Source organism: Camelus dromedarius, chromosome 4 (genome assembly GCF_036321535.1).
Source record: "Camelus dromedarius isolate mCamDro1 chromosome 4, mCamDro1.pat, whole genome shotgun sequence".
NCBI lineage: Eukaryota > Metazoa > Chordata > Mammalia > Artiodactyla > Camelidae > Camelus > Camelus dromedarius.
The window spans coordinates 48218106-48240934 of record NC_087439.1 but is presented as its reverse complement, the minus strand read 5'-3'; the positions used below and the strand labels follow the sequence as shown (position 1 = coordinate 48240934).

General features: G+C 33.3%; 2 protein-coding genes across 4 annotated transcripts in view; one reads left to right on the top strand and one right to left on the bottom strand.

The window, feature by feature from the left end:
* The window catches only part of GPR155 (G protein-coupled receptor 155), a 38578-nt gene extending 34170 nt beyond the window's left edge, over nucleotides 1–4408 (top strand). The window contains exon 16 of one of the 2 annotated variants that reach the window (XM_010990130.3): nucleotides 2436–4408. In XM_010990130.3, the coding sequence (XP_010988432.1) occupies nucleotides 2436–2727 (292 nt within the window). In that variant the 3' untranslated portion in view covers nucleotides 2728–4408. Of the gene's footprint in view, nucleotides 1–2382 lie in introns of both variants that reach the window. The other variant, XM_031451683.2, reaches the window with a different exon arrangement.
* Nucleotides 4409–6251: 1843 nt separating this feature from the next.
* Nucleotides 6252–22829, bottom strand: part of SCRN3 (secernin 3) — a 30000-nt gene continuing 13422 nt past the window's right edge. The window contains exons 6-8 of one of the 2 annotated variants that reach the window (XM_031451684.2): nucleotides 14200–14362; nucleotides 13110–13290; nucleotides 6252–6415 (exon numbers count right to left, since the gene is read on the bottom strand). In XM_031451684.2, coding sequence (XP_031307544.1) covers nucleotides 6410–6415; nucleotides 13110–13290; nucleotides 14200–14362 — 350 coding nt within the window. In that variant the 3' untranslated portion in view covers nucleotides 6252–6409. Of the gene's footprint in view, nucleotides 6416–6575; nucleotides 8930–13109; nucleotides 13291–14199; nucleotides 14363–22829 lie in introns of those variants that run through there. The other variant, XM_010990129.3, reaches the window with a different exon arrangement.

Below are 22829 nucleotides of genomic sequence, written 5' to 3'. Positions count from 1 at the left end.
TAAACAAATGTTACAGTGCCAATATTTTTGGTTGTCATAAAAGAGAGAAAACAAAACATAAAGAGACAAATACTTTTATGTCTACAACTGAAAAATTGAAAATTTATGAAAATTACCATTCAGGATAATTTATTTGTATATATTATGCCATTATATTTCTTTATAGCCAGAAGGTAGCCTGGAAAGGGGACTCCCTGAGTGGGGCCTAATACTAGAACTTAACTCCTGGATCTGCCACTTTCAGCTGTGTGAAAATGGGCAAGCTCAATTCTCCAAACCTTAGTTTTCCTCTTCTTTAAAACAGCTAGCTCTCAAAGTTGTTTGCATTAGATAACAAAATCTATATGATGGGCCTAGCCCAGTTTTTAGAAATGGTAAACTATGAAGAAAAATTAGTTTCCCACCCTTAAAGAGCCAAAGACAATAATTTCAAAGTATGATCTAGGGATAGTTTCTACAATTTGAAACTGCTTTTTAAGATTAAAAAAGGGAACTCCATGTTAGCTCTGCCAGGCCCACTGTGTGCTGACTGTCAGGAAGCACAGCTCTTGCCATCTGCAACATGCCTGGCTGCCTCCATCCCAGACGGCAAACGGGCACGGGCTGGCAGTGGTACTGCTCTGCATCCTGCCAGTGACACATCCTCTGCCATCCTGCACAGCTCTGTCATCAGGAAGCAAATATTAATCAGTTCATGTGTGGATTAGGAGGTGTTGGGTTATATATTTAAAATCAACAAGCAGGAAGAAGGCTCAGACTCAGGGTGTAACATGTAGGCTTTGTTCAAAGTGATGTTTGTAGTTGCCAAGCATAAATTAAGATATCTTATTAATAAGTAAAATACTGATGTTACAATATTGTGATTTTATGTATTTGAGAAATTTTTCATGTATATTAATCTCTTTTCTAATTTCTGTATGAAATGCTAATGTACATTCATTTGTGGTTAAATGTGTTAAAATTTTGTCACCTATTTCTCATTTCATTTTGATTTTCATCTACTGTTTCCTGTTGTCAAGCACTTTAGGTTTTACAACTTGACTAATGCTTGTGGACAGATTCCTGTTGTCTATTGCATATTTGTATAAAAATGAACAGAATTCACTTAATTGGTTTTTTTTACATTTCTCTTTCCCTCATACCTGAGGCACCCCATATTTGCATTAGGAAGGCAAATTTTAAATAACTAAGAAGTAGATTCATAATCAAAACTTTGAAAAACCTAAGGAATCTTATGGAAATGCCTCCAAAAATTAAAAACAGAACTACCATATGATCCAGCAATTCCACTCCCAGATATTTATCCAAAGAAAATTAAAACACTGATGAAAAGATATATGTACCCCTTTGTTCACTGAAGCATTATTTACAATAGCCAAGGTATAGAAGAAACCTAAGCGTCCATCAATAGATGAATGGACAAAGATGATGTGGTATATAGATATAGATATAGATATAGATATAGATATAGATATAGATCACTCAGCCATAAAAAAGAATGAAATTGTGCCATTTGCAACAACGTGGATCAACCCAGAGTATATTATGTTTAGTGAAATAAGTCAGACAGAGAAAAACAAATATTGTATGATTTCACTTATTTTTGGAGTCTAAAGAAACAAAACAAATGAACAAACATAGCAAAACAGAAACAGACTCAGATACAGAGACTAAACAGGTGGTTGCCAGAAGGGAGGGGGGTGGGGGAAGAAAAGAAATAAATAGGTGAGGGAGATTAAGAGGTACAAACTTACCTATACAAAATAAATGAATCACAAGGATGAAATGTACAGTGTGGGGAATACAGTCAACACTATGAAGGAAAAACTCTTAGATTTGCAGCAAGATAAATCTCACTTATTCTTTCCCTGCTTCCTAATTCAGCAAATTCCTAACATGTAAACATATCAGTATGATTTTCTTGCTCAGGGCAAGAAGAAAGGCTATTTGTGGGCATTGTGATAAGCAGAAAATATAAAATTTGATTTAAGTAATTTAGTAAAAATTGTCACTTCTTAAGAGCTTGCAAAAATATGATTTAACATTCCTGAAACAATTAAATTATTTATTATAACTAAGAGTGCAACTTATATAATAGTCAGCTGTCTACAGAATGGATCTGATCATAAAAGGCCACCTACTATAAAAAGAACATTTCTTTGTTGATGCATTTACATTATCTAAGTCATTGTTTTGTTTCAGTATTTCTGTTTTCACAAGCATTATTGGCATATTTTATTTTTCTCTGGTGGGTCTTTCTAGGGTCAGGTGAGTTAACAAACCCTTTATATTCAGAATAATTTCGTTCCTGCCACCTTGTAATTATCACGCTGTCTTTCCCTGTCTCCTTCTGTATTTCCTTGCTTGTCCTCCATCATGCAGTGCTGATACCAGATTTACAGAACATATGGGTGAATCATTCCTTTGACATGCAGGTGTGGTGCAAGGACTTCTGCTGGGACCTTCTGTGGCTGTGACCTGGTGAACTGGCTAATTGAAGTCGGCCTTGCCTCTGACCGTGGTGAAGCTGTGATATATGGAGACAGACTGGTGCAAGGGGGAGTCATCCAACATATCACCAATGAATATGAATTTCGGGATGAGTACCTGTTTTACAGGTTTCTTCACAAGAGTCCTGAACAGAGTCCTCCTGCTATTAATGCACACATTCCCCAACAGGAAAGATACAAAGAAACTGAGCATTCATCCCCATCTCCTAAGACTTAAATTATGAAACAGACAACCCCACATGGAGTCCTATTCTAGCCCCAGATCTGTTACTTATTAGCTGTGAGACCATGGGCAAACCCAACCTTTCTGAGTCTCAGCTGCCTCTTCTGTAAAATTTGACAAGACACGTTCCCACCCCATGCTAACATTCTGTGAGTTCATGTGTATGTAAAATACACAGAAAACTGACTTAGGAAAAAGAGAACCAAATCAAATTTTAAAGTTCTGATAATGAATATAATAATTACTATAAACTAATTATGCCAACATTTTAAAACATTCTTCCTGCAGCTATTTGCTATAATTTCAAAATCAACATCCAATTTATTATTCTTTTAAATTGCCAAATCTGGCAGGGATGCTGCTGGCAGGAAATGGACCTTAAATTATGACAACTTTGTACTTATTGATAATGTCTCCTAAAAAAGAATTTTAATGATTCTAATAAGAGGCCTTCCTATTCTATTTTTCCCATTTCCTTGACAAATAGTACTCATTAAAAACTACAAGCACTATTTTTTTAAGGTTTATATTCTCTTGCTTTTCTATCCAAAGTACTAATCTGTACCATTCGGAGGGGAATAAGAACCTCCATAAATATTATTCTCTCTAAAACTCATCAACAGAAGTATAGTTTAATCTTTAACTTTTGTACTAAAAGTAGTAAGTTGAGCAGATCCATTTAAATTTCTGAACAGAATTATTGCCATGTGATGTAGCATTTCTGGTGTTTGCACAAAGCATCCCAGTGCAGAAGTATAGCCCTGTTACCTTATTCCCTGCAGTTAAAAAGATGAAAAAAACTATATAATTCAAGCCAAGATTTAAAAATTCTATGCCTAACATCCTACTTTTACATTTACAATTTAGTTTTTTTCAGCATCTATGTATAAAAATCTATAAATTTGAAAATTACTAAATGTTGCCCTCAGATAAGCTTTATCTTCAGTAAATTAAAGAGACGTCTATTCATATGACCTTTGAACCTCTACTTAATTATTAGGTGTCAGTGTTGGTTTAACTTATTTAAAACTGTTTCAAATATTTATTTGTCTCATACTTTTAGCGTCATGTGTAAAAGCCATTTAGAAAATCATTTATAGAATTAAATCATTGCCCTTTCAATACAACAAATATGTAATTAAAAAAAATGACCCTGCATGGAAGCCTAGTGTATTTAACAAGTAAATTATACGTTAGTGTGTAGTATTAACCAATACCAATTTTAAGTTATAATTAGAGAATGGGGGTGTTTTTCAGCAGAACTGTCTTGCTGCATAACTTTTTTTAAAAACAGTATCACCACATTATAGTTCTCAGAATGCTCAGGAGTAAAGCCTCATTGCTGTACCAGGAGACCTTTATAGTTACGGCAATAAAGAAGTTAATTCATATGCATGCAGGCAACTCAAACTCAAGTGGGGAACTTGTTTTGCTTGTGAACAAGTCATACTACACATGTTCTGTTATTTGCATGAAGGGAATTGGCAGCATCTTTTTCCATGGGAGACACTAAAAGAAAACCCTGACTCAGAATGATCTGCAGTTTCAGGTAATGAAGGCTTTTAAGAGATGTTTTTAGAATTAAGGATGTACTAATTTTATTAAATGAAAATATTTGTAACTTTTACTCACTGACAAAGCAAGTTTCACAATAAAATACCTATTTTAACTTGCATTGCCAACATCTTTTCTTTGAATAATCCGAATAACGCAGAAGCCATCAGAGAGGTCTCTTCCATAGGTTTTCAATGTTTTCTTAAGTGAGTCACCTGGGATTGTTGGTGACCCTACGGTTACCTGTGCACAGGGCCTTGCCCAATTATGCACTTAGTAAACACTTTTTATGAATAAGCCAATATGACATTAGATCCTTATCACATATTTCACAATTTTTAATATTCAGGATCACAGAGAAAATTATCTGATACAATTGTGATTTAAAATCTACCCCTTTTATACTAATCTTCAGCATGGTCAACTGTTCTTTTCTTTGTTCTCAGTGAGTAATTCCAAGACTGGCTTATGTTTAAACTTCAATATTTTTAGAATAAGATAAAGTGTGCTTGGCATTTTAAGAATAATTAATGATCAGTAAGTTTCTAAAAGCAAAAAATAATGTAAACTATTATTTTACATGTTTACTATGCAGCAGAATACAGCTCTTAGTTTTTTCCTCATCTTACCTCATATCATGTAAGATATTAAATTATTTTAGACCACTGAACATGTGGTCAAGTGATCAGTGATGACTGGAAACACAGTTCAGAATCAGAAATGTTACCACATTTTTCAGGAGAAGATGGGATGATAAATTTCTACAATTGTTATGCTAAAAGCCTGAAGTAGTTAATTTAAGAAACATTTACTCTGTAGAACCTATTTTTGGGGCAAATTTTACAAATAGAAATTAGATTTCCAAAATTCTAGGCTGCATAATTATTTCTAGGGCAAATTTTTATTAAAAATTAATATATAAATTCATGCTTTCATCAAAGATCAAACTAGCTTTGTCTAAAATATATACAATTTATTAGGTTATCTCCTTGGTTTATTATGTAGTGGTAAATAATAAACCACATCATTTATAGGTTGACCAAAAAAACTCCTTAATTTCAGCTACTCTATTTTTTACCCTTAACACATGAAATTTAAGAAAACCTTAAGTTTTCTAAAATATACCACAAGGCATTAAGTACTAAAGCCCAAATACCATACTGGATTTATAGAGTAAAATCTCCCAAACAATTTTACAAATTAATTATCTGTTATGTAAATAAAATAACCCTTGTCTTTATCCAGGGAGTTCTTATTCCCATTTTGAATGTGGAAAAAGGCAACAGGTTGACCTCAGACTTATAAAAGGCTACCAAGTTGTACAGGTAGATTGTCTAGCTAATTTTCTCATCTTTACAGGCAGAGAAGAAGACTGTATAAATTCTTTCCATCAGTACTTGAATGTTAATTTAACAAATGTTTATTGAGCATCTAGCTTGTGCCAGACATAACGTTGAACACTGAGCACACAACAGTGGGAAAAAATATGGTTCCTATTCTCATAAAGCTTCTATTCTGCTATGATGTTAAACATTTAATTACACTTGTGATCAGGATCACATGTGGCTCTGAGAGTATGTAACAAGAGATCTGATCTTGTGGTGTGGGGAAAACTTCCCTGAGGGTCATGTTTCAGCAAAACTCTAAAGGATAGAAAGAACTACTTATATAAAGAGCACATAAAATGAGTGGTGCCAGCAGAAGGTACAGCCATAATGAAGGAACTGGGTACATTCAAGGAATTGAAAGAGCAGAATCGAAACTTTAAAAAAACAATGACGAAAGCATAATGAGATATAGATGGAGGCAGATCGGCAGGATCTTGCTGATAGTTGTTAAGGACTGGGACTTATCTCAATGACTCTTTAAAAGAGTTTTAGATTCTAAAAGAAAATGAACAACTTGATTTTTAAAAATGAGCAAAAGATCTGAACAGATATCTCACCAAAGAAGATATACAGATGGCAAATAAGCATATTAAAAGATGTTTTGCATCACATGTCATTAGGGAAATGCAAATTGAAACAATAAGATACTACTACATACCTATTAGAATGGCCAAAATCCAGAACACTGACAACACCAAATGCAGACGAGGATGTGGAGCAACAGGAACTCTCATTCATTGCTGGCAGGAATGTAAAATGGTACAGTAGTCACTTTAAAAGACAGTCTGGCAGTTTTTTATAAAACTAAACATACTCTTGCCATACCATCCAACACTCATGCTTCTGGGTATTTTCCAAATGAGTTGAAAACTTTCGTCTACACAAAAACCTGCACACACATGTTCACAGCAGTTTTATTCATAAATTGCCAAAACATGGAAAAAAACAAGATGTCCTTCAGTAGTGGATATCAGCAACCAGGTTATCCAGACAATGGAACATTATTCAGCACTAAAAAGAAATGAGCTATCAAGCCATGAAAAGACATAGAGGAAACTTAAATGCATATTACTAAGTTAAAGAGCCCATCTGAAAAGGATATGTACTGTATGATTCCATCTATATAATATTCTGGAAAAGGCAAAATTATGGAGACAATAAAAAGATGAGTGGTTGCCAGAGGTTAGTGGTAGAGAGGGATGAACAGGTGGCGCACAGAGGACATTAGAGCACTGAAACTGACCTGTATGATACTATAATTGTGGACACATTATTATACATTTGTCCAAACCCATAGAATGTACAATGAGTGAACCCTAATGTAAACTGTGAATTTGGGGTGATAATGATGTGTCAGTGTTGGTTCATCAATTGTAACAAATGAACTACTCTGGCGTGGGATGTTGATGGCAAGGGGAGTTGAGGGGAGGAGGGTAGAGGAAAAGGGAGTATATGTGAACTCTGTATTTTCTGCTCAATTTTGTTTAAACCTAAAACTGCTCAAAAAAATAAAGTTTATTTTTAAAAGAAGTTTTAGGAGAGAAATTCATGATCACATTAAAAAATTTAATAGATTATTCTGGCTGCAGTGACCCATGTGGATAAAGATAAAGGGAAAAAATAGGTGTAGAAGAACTTAACTACCGCGGTAGGTGAGAGCCTCGTACTAGTTTGGTCTAGCGTGGTGTCAAAGGAAACAGTGAAAACATGCAGGGCCTAAACAGAGAAATAAGACTCACGTTTGTGTGCCTAAACAAATCAATGAACTGCTTACCCTCAGCTCCCTCATATATTAAAAAAGAGAGAGAGGGGAGGTGTACGGGGATTGGCCAAGGGTCTTCATGATTTAGGAAGAACAAATCACTGAGGGATATATAAGGCAAATCAGAATTAACTGAGTCCTCGAGACAGGTATCTTTGGTAATGGCAGCCCTGCATTAGACAAGAGCAGTATCAGGCAGATTATGATTTTTATGAGAGAACTAAAAAAAAATTTCCTGAGCATTCTTTAAATATAATGATCCACTACTTTAGTAATATTCCTAATTGCAATGATAGTGACCAATAAATACAATAAAGTGATCCAATACCTAAAATAGAAATTTCTAGAAACAATAAATATATAGTATTATTTTGAGTTGGATTTTTCTTGTTTGTATTTGTAGCTTAGAGTCTTATTTGGTAATCTCTATGTAACTTAAACAAAGTTTTATAAACTTTGGGAAGATATTATTACTCATTTACAATGTTCATAATACATTATACATTATAATACTCTTAATGTTCATAATACACTAATATTTGTATTTCATCACCACAATCTCATTCCTGTTCCTATTTTCACTGAATGAACAGAAGTAAAAGATGAGAGAGATCTGAGACACCAAAACAGTATCTCCTAAGATCTTGACTCCCTTATTCCATTTCCTAATCCCCTAGGAAAGCTCTTCTAAAAATATTAAGCTAAAAGCCTATTAAGTGGCACAGACCAAAAAATGCTAGATATTTAGAGCTAAAAGCTCACTGGTCAGCTAAGTCTTAACAGAGAGCACATCTGAGTTTAATAAAAGTACATCTTTAGAATTAAAACACTATAATAAGACAATGTATAAATCTAGAAAATTTTGCTAGAGCTGGTTAATACTTGCCTAAAGCACAAAAACTCATTAGCTGAGACAGTATTTTCCATTATTAAAGAAAAATATGCTTTCTTGTTGTAGCTGAGAAAATTATTTGAGGCCAATACATAATTATAATAAACATAAATGCATGTATTATTTTAATGTTTCATGTTTCACACAGAATTAAATATTTAATTATTGTGACTTTTACAAAGGTATTGTAGATAAAAATAATAATGATATAAGTTGATACCTCAAGTAACACTTGGCTATCCATGATATATGTGTCCAAATCTAATGTTTTTTTCTTTCTCAGTATTTCATCAAGGCTATATGCAGTTTTAGAAGACAAGCTATCGCTTGAGTGCTAGTAAAGAACAATCAGATCTGCTCAAACTTATATTATTTACCAAGGTAATAGATTCTAACTTTGAGGAAGATTGCTAACCATTTATGTGATCACTAAGAACTAATATTTGACTTATAAATTCTAATTTCATCCTTTGTACACTGAGGGAAAAGATTAACAATTTTATCCACATCAAGATGCTTGTTTTGAAGGACTGATTCCATCTCTTTGAACAGTTCTTTCTCCAGTTTCCTCATGTTGTCCAACATTGCTTTAGCTTTTTCCTGAACAATTAAAAATAAAAGTGAATAAACACAGATACACACATGTGCATGTGCATGTGCACTCATGCACACACACAAGTCTAACCAAATTCCAAACCACTTTACAGAAATTTCTGTTCATCCAGTTTCTACTCCTGGTTCAGTTCCTTTCTCCTATTCTACAGATAATAAAGGAATGAAATTCTTTGGGGAAAAAAAATTACTGTTCTAGATTGAGTTAATGTATTAACCCCAAATTATTAGTTATTTTTAGTAGAAAAGACAATAATAATTATGTAGGATTAGCCTATAAGCAAGAAATAGAAAAGACAAATAACAGGTCAATTGAAAATCTGATATTGTGTATGGGGAAGGCTGCTGAAAACTGAGGCTGAGATATTTTTTATGACTTTAGATCTTCTACATTTAAAACTAGTATTAGCTGATTAAACAAAGGAAACAGAACAGTGACATTTAAGGGAAAGAACAACTCAAAGACAAGACATTTTCTCTATGATTCCTCCCTGTCTCAACAATGAGGAAAAGAGATCATGATTCTTACAGAAAGGAGCAATTTTTAAGTTATTAATGAATTACCATGATCACTTAGAGGGTAGATACTGATAGAAAAAGTATGTAAGAAGAGAGTTACTAGAAAGGGGGCATAATTTTAAAAATTTGAACCATTACAGAGCGGAATCCCAGAAAACAAGGATTCTTAACCTTGACATGTACTTCAATATGAAATTGTATGCAATTTTTTTTTTCTAAAGAAACACTGCATTTCACATTAGTGGAAAAAATGTATTTTGTCTATAAGTGGTATTGGAATAATTTGTCATCTCTTTAGAAAACAAAGTTATATCCCTACTTCATAACATCCACAAAAATAAATTCCAGATAAATTAAAGAATTAAATTTTTTTATAAATACAGGAAGAAAATACAGAATTTATATTTATTTTGAGATGAAGCAGGCCTTTTGAAGCGTGAGATCAAGATGCTTTAAAGGAAAAGATTAACAAATGTAATTGATTACATTATAAACTTTTGTCTGACAAAAAAGTTAATAAGCAGATTAAAAATTTGCAAAATAACAAAGACTTAATATTCACGTATTTTTGACTCTTTGAGACAAAAACAACAAAGAATCATCTGAGAAACAGTTTAAGGAAAATAATGAGCAAGTCATTTAAAAGGAAATACCAAAGGCCAATAAATACATGAGATTTTCAACCTCATTAGCTATCAAGAAATGTTAAATAAAACTACCAGTAGGATTGACGCTCCCTAAAACACAAAAGGAGTTACTTACAGAGCTAGGACTAGAACCCAACTCTGTTAAATTCCATTGTCTTTTCACTGCTTTATGTTGTCAATCAGCATTTAATGACTATTAAATAAAGCCTAAAATAGTAACTGCTTTTAAATTTTTATTTCAATATTACTTAGAAAATTGTCAATCGGCAATTAAATTAAGTTTAACAGGCATTTAGTAGTACGTCTGTAAAACCCACCTCCCAGCAGCACTACTGAAGGTGAAAGGGAGCTGACAACTCTTGAGAACTATCACAAGCAATCAGGGCAGTGCAGAGGCTGCTCAGGGAGGAGTGATAAAAGCCCTCCTGAGGAGACATTCTTGAAACATCACTGAGGGATTTGAGCTAAAGGCAAGAAGAACCAGAAGGCTCATCATTTTTCACAGTGCTGTGCTGAGTCTGAGGGATGAGCCAAGCCCAAGGAGTGGATGACACTTCTGGCCTGGTGGTTTGGGCCCTGGTCAGCACACTTAATGGGCTGTTAGAACAAAACACTTGCCTCTCACTCCAAGCCACTAGGCTACAAAAAAGGATTACACTGTAGGTCAAAAGTGAAAACAAACTGGTCTCAGAAAAAGCCAAGAGTCCTGTCAAGAATCCATAGCAAATCGAGGATCCGCACAGAGCTCTCTGCTTTAAGCATAAGCAAGGCCGAGGGCAGGGGCAGGAAAGCATGGTAACTATGTAAACATACCACAGATAAGTGTAAATAAATAATTGTGTGGGAGGAAAATTCATTTAATTCATTTAATTTAGAAAGAATGTAAACGTATACATCTTGACAAAGTAAAAGTAATTATATGCAATACAAATCAGAAGCTGGTAGTAGCAGGTGAGAAAAGGTATAAGATGGCTAATCTTTCCTTCATTTCTGGGAATCAGCTGATAGTTCTGTGAAAAGCCTTTAGTAGCCCTTCTATTTCCTTCTAATCTATTTTTTTACCTCTGGGCAGAGAGGGAAAAGGTCAGGAAGGCTGAAGACTCATGGATATTATAAAATTATTTGTCTACCTATCTCCCTCCCTCCCTCCCCAAAATATAACTACTTATTTCTGAAGATGAGATTTTGGGTGATATGTTAATATTCTAAAATGCTTACATTTAAAAATAATAAGTGTTTATCATTTTTTTAACTCCAATTCATTATAATAATTATTATTTTAAGTCCATGGGGTGTCAAGTCACTTTCAGTTAAAATTAATCTGAGGGTATATGATTAAGAACATTATGTAAGAGACCAGGTTAACTCCCCTATAGTGGCTTTGTAATTTTTGGTGTGAGATATATATTAAGTAAGCTACTTGAACTCTCCAAGTCTCGGATTCCTTATGAGTAAAGGTAAGAATAGTACCTTATTAGATAATAATAGTACCTACCCCATAAAGTAGCCATGAAGATTAAATGAAATAGCTCATGTAACAGTACCATTGTGCTTGGTATATAGTAAGTGTTCAATAAATGTTAGATACTGTTATTATATTTAATATACTAAATTTCTCTAAAAAATTCACAATACATTCTTAGCCATTATTTTTAACCAAAAGTCAAAAATAATATAACTCTATTATAGACAAAGCATCTAAACTTTTTTAATTGAATTATAGTTGATTTATGATACTATGTTAGATTCTGGTGCACAGCATAGTGATTCGTGTGTGTGTGTGTGTATCCATCTCCTTTGTCATTATAGGTTATTGCCTCCTTTTTCATTACAGGTTATTACAAGATATTATAAGGATGTAGTTCCTTGTCATACATTAGGACTTGCTGTTTATTTTATATAAAGTAGTTTGTATCTTCCAATCCCAAAGTCCTAATTTATCCCTCCCCTGTCCTTCTTTCCCCTTTGGTAACCATATGTTTGTTTTCTATGTTTGTGAGTCTCTTACTGTTCTGTAAATAAGTTCATTTGTATTTTTTTTTTAGATTCCACATACAAGTGATATCATATGATATTTACTTTTCTCTGTCTGACTTACTTCACTTAGTATAATACTCTCTAGATCCATCCACATTGCTGTAAAAGGCATCATTTCATTCTTTGTTATGGCTAAGTAGTATTCCATTGTGTATGTGTGTGTATATGTGTGTGTGTGTATATATAAAATATACCACATCTTTATCCAATCATCTGGGGTTTTGGGGCAGTGATTAGGTTTAGCTTTTTTTTAATTATTTTTTTAATGGAGGAAGTGGGGATTGAACCCAGGACCTTGTGCATGCTAAGCATGTGCTCTACCACTGAGCTATATCCTCCCCACCAATCATCTGTTGATGGATATTTAGGTTGCTTCCGTGTCTTGGCTACTGTAAATACTGCTGCTGTGAACATTGGGTGCATGTATCTTTTTGAATTAGAGTTTTCTCCAGATATATGCCCAGTAGTGGGATTGCTAGATCATATGGTAACTCTATTTTTAGTTTTTTAAGGAATCCCCATACCGTTTTCTGCAATGATTGCACCAAACTACATTCCCACCAGCAGTGTAGGAGGGTTCCCTTTTCTCTACACTGTCCTCAGTATTTATTGTTTGGGGACTTTTTAATGATGGTGATTCTGACTGGTGTGAGGTGGTACCTCACTGTAGTTTGATTTACATTTCTCTAATAACTATTTATGTTGAGCATCTTTTCATGTGCCTATTGGCCATCTGTATGTCTTCTTTGGAGAAATGTCTATTTAGGTCTTCTGCCCATTTGATTGGGTTGTTTGGGGCTTTTTTTTTGCTTGTTTGTTTTTTATTGAGTTGTATGAGCTAAACCATTTTTAAACTTATTTTTATATAAAGAAAAGAAAGCTGAAATCCCAAAGTTCAAAATATGGACTGAATTGTATTTTAAGTTATTCTTAATGATAAAGCAAAGAATATAATCTAATCATACCTCCTTATTATTTAATATTTTCAATGCTTGTTGATGTTTTTGGTAGAGTGGGTGTCTTCTGTCAGGCTTAATATTAAAATGTGGCTTCTTTTTAACTGAATCTTCAAATTCAAACGTGGGTGAACTCGTGTCCAAGAGTTGCAAAATATTCGGCACAAATATGAAAGGCTTAAAAACAGATCTAGAAGAAAAAGTCTTTATTAAGTTGGTATGTGGGGATATAAAAATATTCAGCATTATTCTAAATCTTCTAAGACTCTCTTTAGTTTCTATTAATTTATAACAAACGAATTTTTCCTGTCATACTGGTTATATCCATGCTTGTATTCCCTGGTACACTGGGATGTCCTTTGGGGGCAGGAGATTGTGCTTTATTTAGCCTTGTATTCCCATGAACCTATCAAAGGGCCTGGCATATAAACAGTGTCAAACGAAATTATAATTCATCATTTTCTACTGCAAACTCCACAGCTAGAAAGTAAGAACAATCCTCAATGTAATAGGTTGAGGATTAGGATTTGGGATGAAAATAAGCAGCAGTATTAATAAGGGGTGCACAAGTTTCATTCCATTTTCTTGAAAATATCTTAAATAACACTAAGAGGTAGTGAATATAAGATCATTTCTAAATGTAATGTGCAAAAGAGATACTAATGATTTAAATCAAGATAGTCTGTTTATATCCTACTTACGATATAACTTGAACTATTGATATTTTAAATTTTACATGTATGTATTTTCTAGGTCAGTTAACCTTTTTACCCTTACTAATCATCTAATATTACAATACTGAAATCTGCATAATAAAACCTATCTACTTTTCTTGAAAATTTTAAATATATTTGGGAAAAGAGGGAGTAAGATAACTGTATACCAGAAACTATGAACATTTTCATCCCATAAGAATGAGGATAGTTGTGGTAGTTATATACCCATAGAAATGGCAAACTAAAACCTGAATAGAAAATGCATCCAGAAATCATTCTTGTACTTGTGTAACAAAAATTTAGCCAGACAAAATCATCAACAGACTAATGACTTACCCTACTCCCTGACCCCCTGCCTGGTTTACAGTTATTTTGTGACTTACCTCTCAGGATCAGGAGTCCCTGTAAAGAAGTGAATGCAAGGAAGGTTGGAGTCTTGAGGTAAAATAGAAACCATGCTTGCAGTGGTCAGGAATTCTCCCTCCATATTAATACCGCTTGGTTTATCTCGGAGAATTTCCATCATTGTTTTAAAAGTTATGTTCCCTAGGGAAATAAATTTTAAGACCATCAAATACATAGTATTTGCAGGCTGGTATCCTGCAATTATGAACTGCTTTCTCTACTGATAATACATAATATGAGATACTGGTCTAGGTGTAAATTAAATAAGACTGACTATAAATAAACCTTGCATCATAACTGTTATGATTCAGTTACTCCACTGTTGCAAGGAAGATTTTTTTAAAATATAAAATATATAAAGTCTCAAAACCATTATAACAGGTAAAATCTGTCATTTCTAAGAAGAAGAAATAAATAATACAAAATACATTCAATCTCACTGCCCTATGAACTTTTTTGTCTGTAGTTAGCGATTAACTAACAATATCAATAACTATCAACTGAGTCTATCCATTCTGGAAACCAAATATTAAGTGAATACTGTGCTTAGTTTCCAATATGATACAAGACGTTCTTTACAAAATAACAAATTATTTTTTCTGTAATAATTTCCATGCCTGACATCAATACTCTTATATGAAAGAATGAATTGTAACCTGAGTGGGAATGCAGGAGGCAAAAGACATAATTGGCTAATGGAATTTGTATGCACATAGTTTTGCTGGACTACTTTAAAAATTTCAATGTCTTTATCAGAAGAAAATTGGTACCAGAAAATAGCTACTTAAAGCAACACATTTAAAATATGGATCAAAACTTCATGGTAAATAGTGGAGGAAAAGGACTGAGTAGGTCTTTAAAATAAAGTTAAAATACAAAAACTGATTTAAATAAGCCAATAGTTATGGACAAAAGATGGATGGAGAAGAAAAGGTTATTTCAGTTAGGCTTAGTAGTCGGTTTTAATTTGGAGTTTTAATGTGATAAAGGGAGAATTGACAGTCATAAATTTTGTCTGAATATGTCCATCTTTTGTCTTTAATGGTCCCATCTGTGCCATTAGATTATAAAATCTCTAAAGGCAAGAATGGAATTTTCTCTGTTTACTTCTCAGTCATTCAACAAATATTTATTGAAAACTTATTAATGTCAGGCACTGTCCTAGGCAATAGAGAGACAGATACACAGACAGACAGATAGATAGATACTGATAGATTTACACATGGATATATAGCTGTGACTATAAAGTGGAAGTCCCCTGATCCAATTTCAACTTAGGTAACCACAGTTAACAATTCAAAAAGGATTTTTTCTGAAGAGTTTCAAAACAGGTTTAAAAACTTTTCTTTGAATAAATGTAAGAAATTCTCATTATAAGAAGAAAATTGGTACCAGAAAATAGCCACTTAAAGCAACGCATTTAAAATATGGATCAAAACTTCATGGCAAATAGTGGAGGAAAAGGACTGATTAGGTCTTTAAAATAAAATTAAAATACAAAAATAAATTTAAATAAGCTTATAGTTAACAAAATTTAGATTATAGTCTTAATATGCTGTCTTAGAACAAAAAATGAATCGAGTAATTTTTCCAAAAAAATGGTAAGAGAATTTGACTTTGAGTATTGCAGCATGATCATAAAGATAATGTCTGTAGAAATACATGAGGACTTCATCAAGTTTCTCAAGTCCCTCTCTTAAGTCTTTAATATTCAATTCATTTTCCTATGAAGCACTTTGTTGTGTTAGCCTCAGTTTTTCTTCAGTTGTCAACAGGTCTAACTCTGCCCTTTTTTGTCAATGGCTTTGTATGTGACTTAGTTATCCAATGTTAATTTCATGGACTTCTTAAAATCTTGCATCTTTTATAAGACTCTCAGTTTGTATTTTATTTGTACTGTGTTGCTGAGTATTTAATAATAATCGAGACATCAACAAAAATGCTGACAGCAAAGAAGAGAAAAGATAGTGCTAAGTCAGGAAAGGTGTTTGAATGAGGACTAATTTTACAAATAGGCATTTCATCAGTGATTATGTTTAAGACTCTTTTACTTCCCTGTGCAAACCTTGTAACTTTAGGGCATCAGACTGAAAATTCAGATAAAATGGGCATCCCTCCTACCATACATCAGTTTTTTTGTGATCTTTGCTTCATTACCCAGCTGATATGCGACTAAAATGAGGTCACTTTTTAAAGTACCTACATCTCCCCAATTTTCTTATATGACCTCCTAATTTTACATGCTTGCATAAAGCTTACATTTCCAAAAGTACAATTCCACTAGAAAATTAAAATAGGATCACAAATATATAATTACCTACCTAAAAACCCAAGAGAATAGATTTTAAAACTATAAAAACAATAGAATATCAGTGAGATTGTCCCATTAAATAAATAAAAACACTCAACAGTTTTCTTATAGATCAAAAACAACCAATTAACAAACATAATAGAAAAATATTCCATCCATAGTACCAGCAAAAAATACAAAATGTTCAGAAAAAAACTTAAAAGTCAAGTGGAAATCAGTAATCTAGGCTTCCACCTTAACAAACTAGAAAAAGAAGAGCAAAATAAACCCAAAGTAAGCAGGAAGGAAACTATAAAGATAAGAGCAAAAATGAATGAAATGGATGCTGTACACCAGAAATTAACACAACATTGTAAACTGACTATACTTCAATGAAGGAAAAAATAAAATAAAAAATAGATACTGAGGCCAAAGAAATTTTTTTAAAATCAATAAAATTGAAAGCAGAAAAACAACAGAGAAAAGTCAATGAAAAAAAAAGTAGTTCTTTGAAAAGATCAATAAAACTGACAAACCTCTAGATAGACTGACAGCAAAGAATGAAGACACAAATTACAAAATTACCAACATCAAAAATGAACAGGGGTATCATGACAGATTCTGCAGACATTAAAAGCATAATAAGAGAATACTACAAACAATTCTATCCACAAAAACTATAAACTTAGAAGAAATTATTTGAAAAGCACATATTACCAAAACTCACTCAATATGAAATAGATAATTTGAATAGCCCTATATCTCTCAAAGAAATTGACTTTGTCGTTTAAAAACTCCCAGAAGAGAAATCTTCAGGCCCAGATGGTTTCACTGGAGAACTCTATCAAACAGTTAAGGAAGAATTAACTCCAAATCTATACAATCTCTTCTAGAAAATAAAATGGAGGGAAAACTTCATGACTCATTTAATGAGGCAAATATTACCCCGATACCAAAACCAGGCAAAGACAGTACAAACAAAACACTACAGATCAGTATCTCTCATGAATATAGATGCAAAAACCCTCAACAAAAATATTAGCCAATAGAACCCAGCAATATATAAAAAGAATTATATACAATGACCAAGCTGGGTTTATTCCAAAGATACAAACTTTGTTTAATATTAGAAGATCAGTGTAACCTACCATACCATCAGGCTAAAGGAAAAAGAGAATCATATCAATTGACACAGAAAAAGCATCTGACAAACCCCAATATTTATTCATGATAAAAAAAAAAACTTAGCATACAAGGAATAGAGGAAAACTACCTCAACTTGATAAATTTGACACAATACATATACAAAAAGCTATAACTAATACTATATAGTTAATGGTAAACAACTAAATGCTTTCCCCCTGAGACTGGGAACAAGACAAGGATGTCTGCTCTCACCATTCATTCAATACAATACTCAAGTCCTAGGCAGCACAATAAGGCAAGAAGAGGAAATAAAAAAACATACAGATTGGAACAGAAGAACTAAAACTGCCCCTATTTGCAGATGACATGGTAGTCTACAGTAGAAAATTCCAAGGAGTCTAACCAAAACTAAAACCAAAACAAACCCCCCAAACCCTAAAAACCTCCTAGAACTAGTAAGTTAGCTTAGCAAAGTCACAGAATACAAGATCAACATATGAAAAAATAATTTAAAACAATCTGAAATTTTGAAACAACGTTCTCATTAAGGAACAATTTGTTTAGACACTATAGAAGAGAACGACAAATAGTTTTCCTGTCTAGGTTGAGATTGCAAATTTTGTAGGTTCAACTTCCCTTATATAATCTATCCTAAAGAAATTATTTTGAAATGCAGACAAAACATAATAAATAAGAGGCTCACTGCAACATAATTTACAATGGTAAAAAAATGGAAAACAATCAAATAGTGAACAGTATCATTTGTTACTTGCCTGTGTCCTCCCGTCTGCCAGTTACTATGTTCCATAGGGTCACATGTATCATGCCTGCCACTATGTGGCCCCATGCCTAGCACAGAGCTGAGTGTTCACAAAAGATTTAACAGCAACAACAAAATGTCACTGTGGAAAACCCAGATAAATAAAATTATAAAAGTGTACTTAGGAACACAAAAGAAACATTCAATAAAGGGACAACCATCTCTTATTCTTGAATAGGAAGGCAACATTATTAGATGTCAATTCCCCCCCTAAAATAATCTATAGTTTTAATTCAATCCGAGTCAAACCTCAAAAAGCATCTTTTGGAAGAAGCTGGAAAAAATGATATGGGAGAAGCTGGTAAAATTCCCCTTGAAAAATGAACAGTCAAGAAATGTCAGGAAAATTCTGAAAAAGCAGAATAATGAGGAGGTACATTAAAAAAACCCAATATTGTAAATTCACTTATATTGTCCTTTGTCTTACAAAGCAAGTTTTGAACACTTATTCTGTGTCCTTGACACTGTTCTAAACAAAACTGGACAAATACAATAATCTAATTTATACTTGGGTTTACTTAGGGATTTAATATTTGATAAAATTGGTTGGCATTTCAAATCTGTAGAGAAAAGGTAATTCATTTAAAAAGTGGTGCTGGGATCACTGGGTAATCATTTGAGAAGTGAGAAAAAAGCTAGAGTCCTAACTCATACTTTATTTTAGAATAATTCCAGAAGAATTATAATCTAAATTAAAAAAATAAAACTGTAAATATAAGATGCAGAAAACCATTTCTGGTACAGTGAAAATGGCCCTTCTAAAAGCATGACATCAATGCTAAAAAAAGTAAGAAAAATTCAGCATGGGACAAAATCAATCGTTTTATTATTAGTTTTCTATTTATGCCAACAATTCTTTCCTGCCTTTTCTCCTTTCTTGCCCTCTTTTTAATTTTTCAAGCATTTATTATTCTATTTCTCCTCTGTTGGCTTATTATTTATACATTCTTTTATTATTTTATTAGTTTATTACAGGCTGACTTAAATTAGTTCTTCACCACTTATCAGTTAACGCAAGGACCTCCTTATAATTCTTTAACTCCAATTACTGCCTCCTGTCTTTTGTGCTATGCTCCTACATTTAATTCTACTGTGTTCATGCGGGTCTTCTGAGGAGTAGATGCCACAACATGGGATTAAATGTACAAAGATTTTATGAGGGAAAAGGCCTGTGAGAGAAAACGGGGAGGAAGCCAGACAGGGACAGAAGTCCGAACCAGGGTTCAGTAAAGAGGGAAGAGCTGTTGGGTAGAAGTGACCCAGATTGCCAAGCCATTTAAAGAAAGCTGTGCAAGGCCCTCAGGAAGTCCTTGACTCAAAGTCAGGCATCAGAAGAGTCCAGTGACCACAGGAATGGGCCTGCCTTAGTCTCCCTACCATTTTCAGTCACCGGCCAGGAGCAGCCTGGGGGAACCACAGCCCTTGTACTGCATGAAATCAATGCACGACAGAATTTGAGCACTGCAGCTAAGGTCTTCAGTCAAAAAATTATTAGTATTTTAAATAGACAATATTCATTTAGTTTTACCCACGTATTTATTGTTTCTGTTGCTCTCTTCATTCACTCCTGTTTACCTTGCTTCTAACTGAAATATTTTTTTCTGCCTGAAGAATAATGACCCTTAGTATTTCTTTTAGTGCCAATTGCTAGTGACGAATTCTCTTCATTTTATTTCAATTTCATTTTTGGAGGATATTTTCACTGGGTATGGAGTTCTAAATTGGTAGTCATCATTTTTCTCCATCACTCTGAAGGTGTCATTTTACAGTCTTCTAGATTCTTTCCCTTCTGTTGAAAAGTTAAGTCAGTCTTATATTTGCTCCTTTGAAGATAACATAGTTTCTCTCTGACTGCTTTTAAGATTTCATTTTCTGTTTATTTTCCCCCTTTAGCAATCTTACTATGATGTGCTCAGGTGTGGTTTCTTTTTATTTATTCTTGGGATTTTTAGAGCTTCTTGAAGCTGTGGCTTGATGCCTTTTATTAGTTTGGGAAAATTCTTGGCCAGTATCTTTTCAAATCTTGCTTTTGCCTCTCCATATTCTCTCTCTTCTTTCCTGCTAGAACTCCAACCACATATATGTGAGAACCTTTCAATGAGTCCTATATGGCTGTCACACTCTTGCCTATATTTTCCGAATTTTTATCTCTGTTTCAATCAGGAAATTTTCTAGTGATCTTCCAATTCATCTATTTTTTTCTTCTGCTATATCTAATCTGTTGTTAAACTACTCTATTAAACTCATAATTTCAGTTTTTATAAATTTACAGTTCTATTATTTCCATTTGGTTCTCTTTTATCGATCTCAGTTTTCTGGTGAAGTTCTCCAACTTTTCATCTAATTTTCTTGAACATATAAAACACACTAATTTTTAAGTCTGTATCCAATTTGTAGCTAATTTGTAGAAACCCAGTGGGTCAGTTTCCACTGTCTGCTTTCTCTTGATTTCAGTATGGAAAACAGTATGGAGATGCCTCAAAAGACTAAAAGTAGACTTACCATATGATCCAGCAATACAACTCTTTGGCACATATCCAAAGGAAAATCTAATCCAAAAAAGATACATGCACCCCAATGTTCACAGCAGCACTATTTACAATAGCCAAGACACAGAAGCCACCTAAATGTTCACTGACAGACGACTGGATAAAGAAGTTGTGGTATATTTATACAATGGAATACTACTCAGCCATAAAAAACGATAAAATAATGCCATTTGCAGCAACATGGATGGCCCTGGGGAATGTCGTTCTAAGTGAATTAAGCCAGAAAAAGAAAGAAAAATACCATACAATATCACTCATATGTGGAATCTAAAAAAAAAGAAGACAAACAAACTTATTTACAAAACAGAAACAGACTCACAGACATAGAAAACAAATTTATGGTTATCGGGGGGAAGGGTGAGGGGAGGGATAAATTGGGAGTTCGAAATTTGTAGATATTGACTCGTACATACAAAATAGGTAAACAAGTTTATACTGTATAGCACAGGAAACTATATTCGATATCTTGCAGTAGCTTACAGTGAAAAAGAATCTAAAAACAAATATATGTATATTCATGTATGACTGAAGCATTGTGCTGTACACCAGAAATTGACACAACATTGTAAACTGATTATACTTCAATTAAAAAAAATTTTTTTAAAAGAAGCTGCTTAGAAGACAACAACTGCTTTAAGGAGAAACTGCAACATAGAAGGTCAGGCTCTTCTCAGAGAGTAGACAGTCTTTTCTCAATCTCCTGGATCTAGGCCTCTCACGTCCTGTTTTGGGAGTTCACCCATGTCTTCAAACAGTGAATTTTATTCTTCCAGCTTTTTTTTTCCAGCTTCTTATTCTTGGTGGGAGGTTAGTCTAATACTAGCTACTCCTTGTTAACCAGAAGCAGATGTCCAGCTTTGTGCTTTTAACCACTCCACTTTTATGCCTCCCATTTATTAAATACATCAGTCTCTTTTTACCCTCAAATAGTATCAATTTCTTAATAATGGTAATGAATGTGGTAGACCCATAATGTAACAAGTACAGTTTAAAACACAAAACATATAGTTCCCTGCCATCAGATAATATATTTTCAGATACTTTATATGGAAATGTTTAATTATTTCATTAAAATTATTTCTAAAGAAAGAAATAACTTTCATTTAAAATAGTTGGCTGAGCACAGGTATTTGTTTTCTCTCTCCCCAAACCCTACTACAATGACAGTAAAGGGAAAAAAATGAAAATACTAACAAAGAAAGAATGAAAAGCAAAAATTTCCCCCTAATTCCCATGATATATGGGAATAATTAAAAGAAAAAACCATACATCAAGCCTGCACCCAAACTGTGATTTTGTGACATTTCAAATTAAAATAAAATTGATTTCCATATAAAACAATCTAATGTTCCACCCTCAGTTAATCACGTAAGTTTGTTTTATGTTATGTTTTATGCTACCTAGTGTTTTGTGTTAATAGCAAATTTTCAGTTTCTCCATAATATAGCCATAACTTCAAATTCAAGAAAAATAGTGTACAGATAACTTGGTACAGGAGAAATATCTTTCTGCTATTTTTGGGAAAATGCAGCAAGAAAAAAGAGGATATACCCCCAAATAGCCCTTAAAATGAAAACTAAACAATAAAGCAAAAGCTATCCATTCCTACCTATCAGACACACAGCTTCCACACCTAGTGAGATTTTAGAATAATTCAAATATAAATTCCTATAAATGGCAAATTTTAATGAAAACAGTGTCAGAACCATAACACTGCGATAACAGAGGTATCATGAAAGTGTTTTCTATATTCAAAACCTACAATTCTCAAAATGAAAGAAGGATTTACATGATCACTTGAGT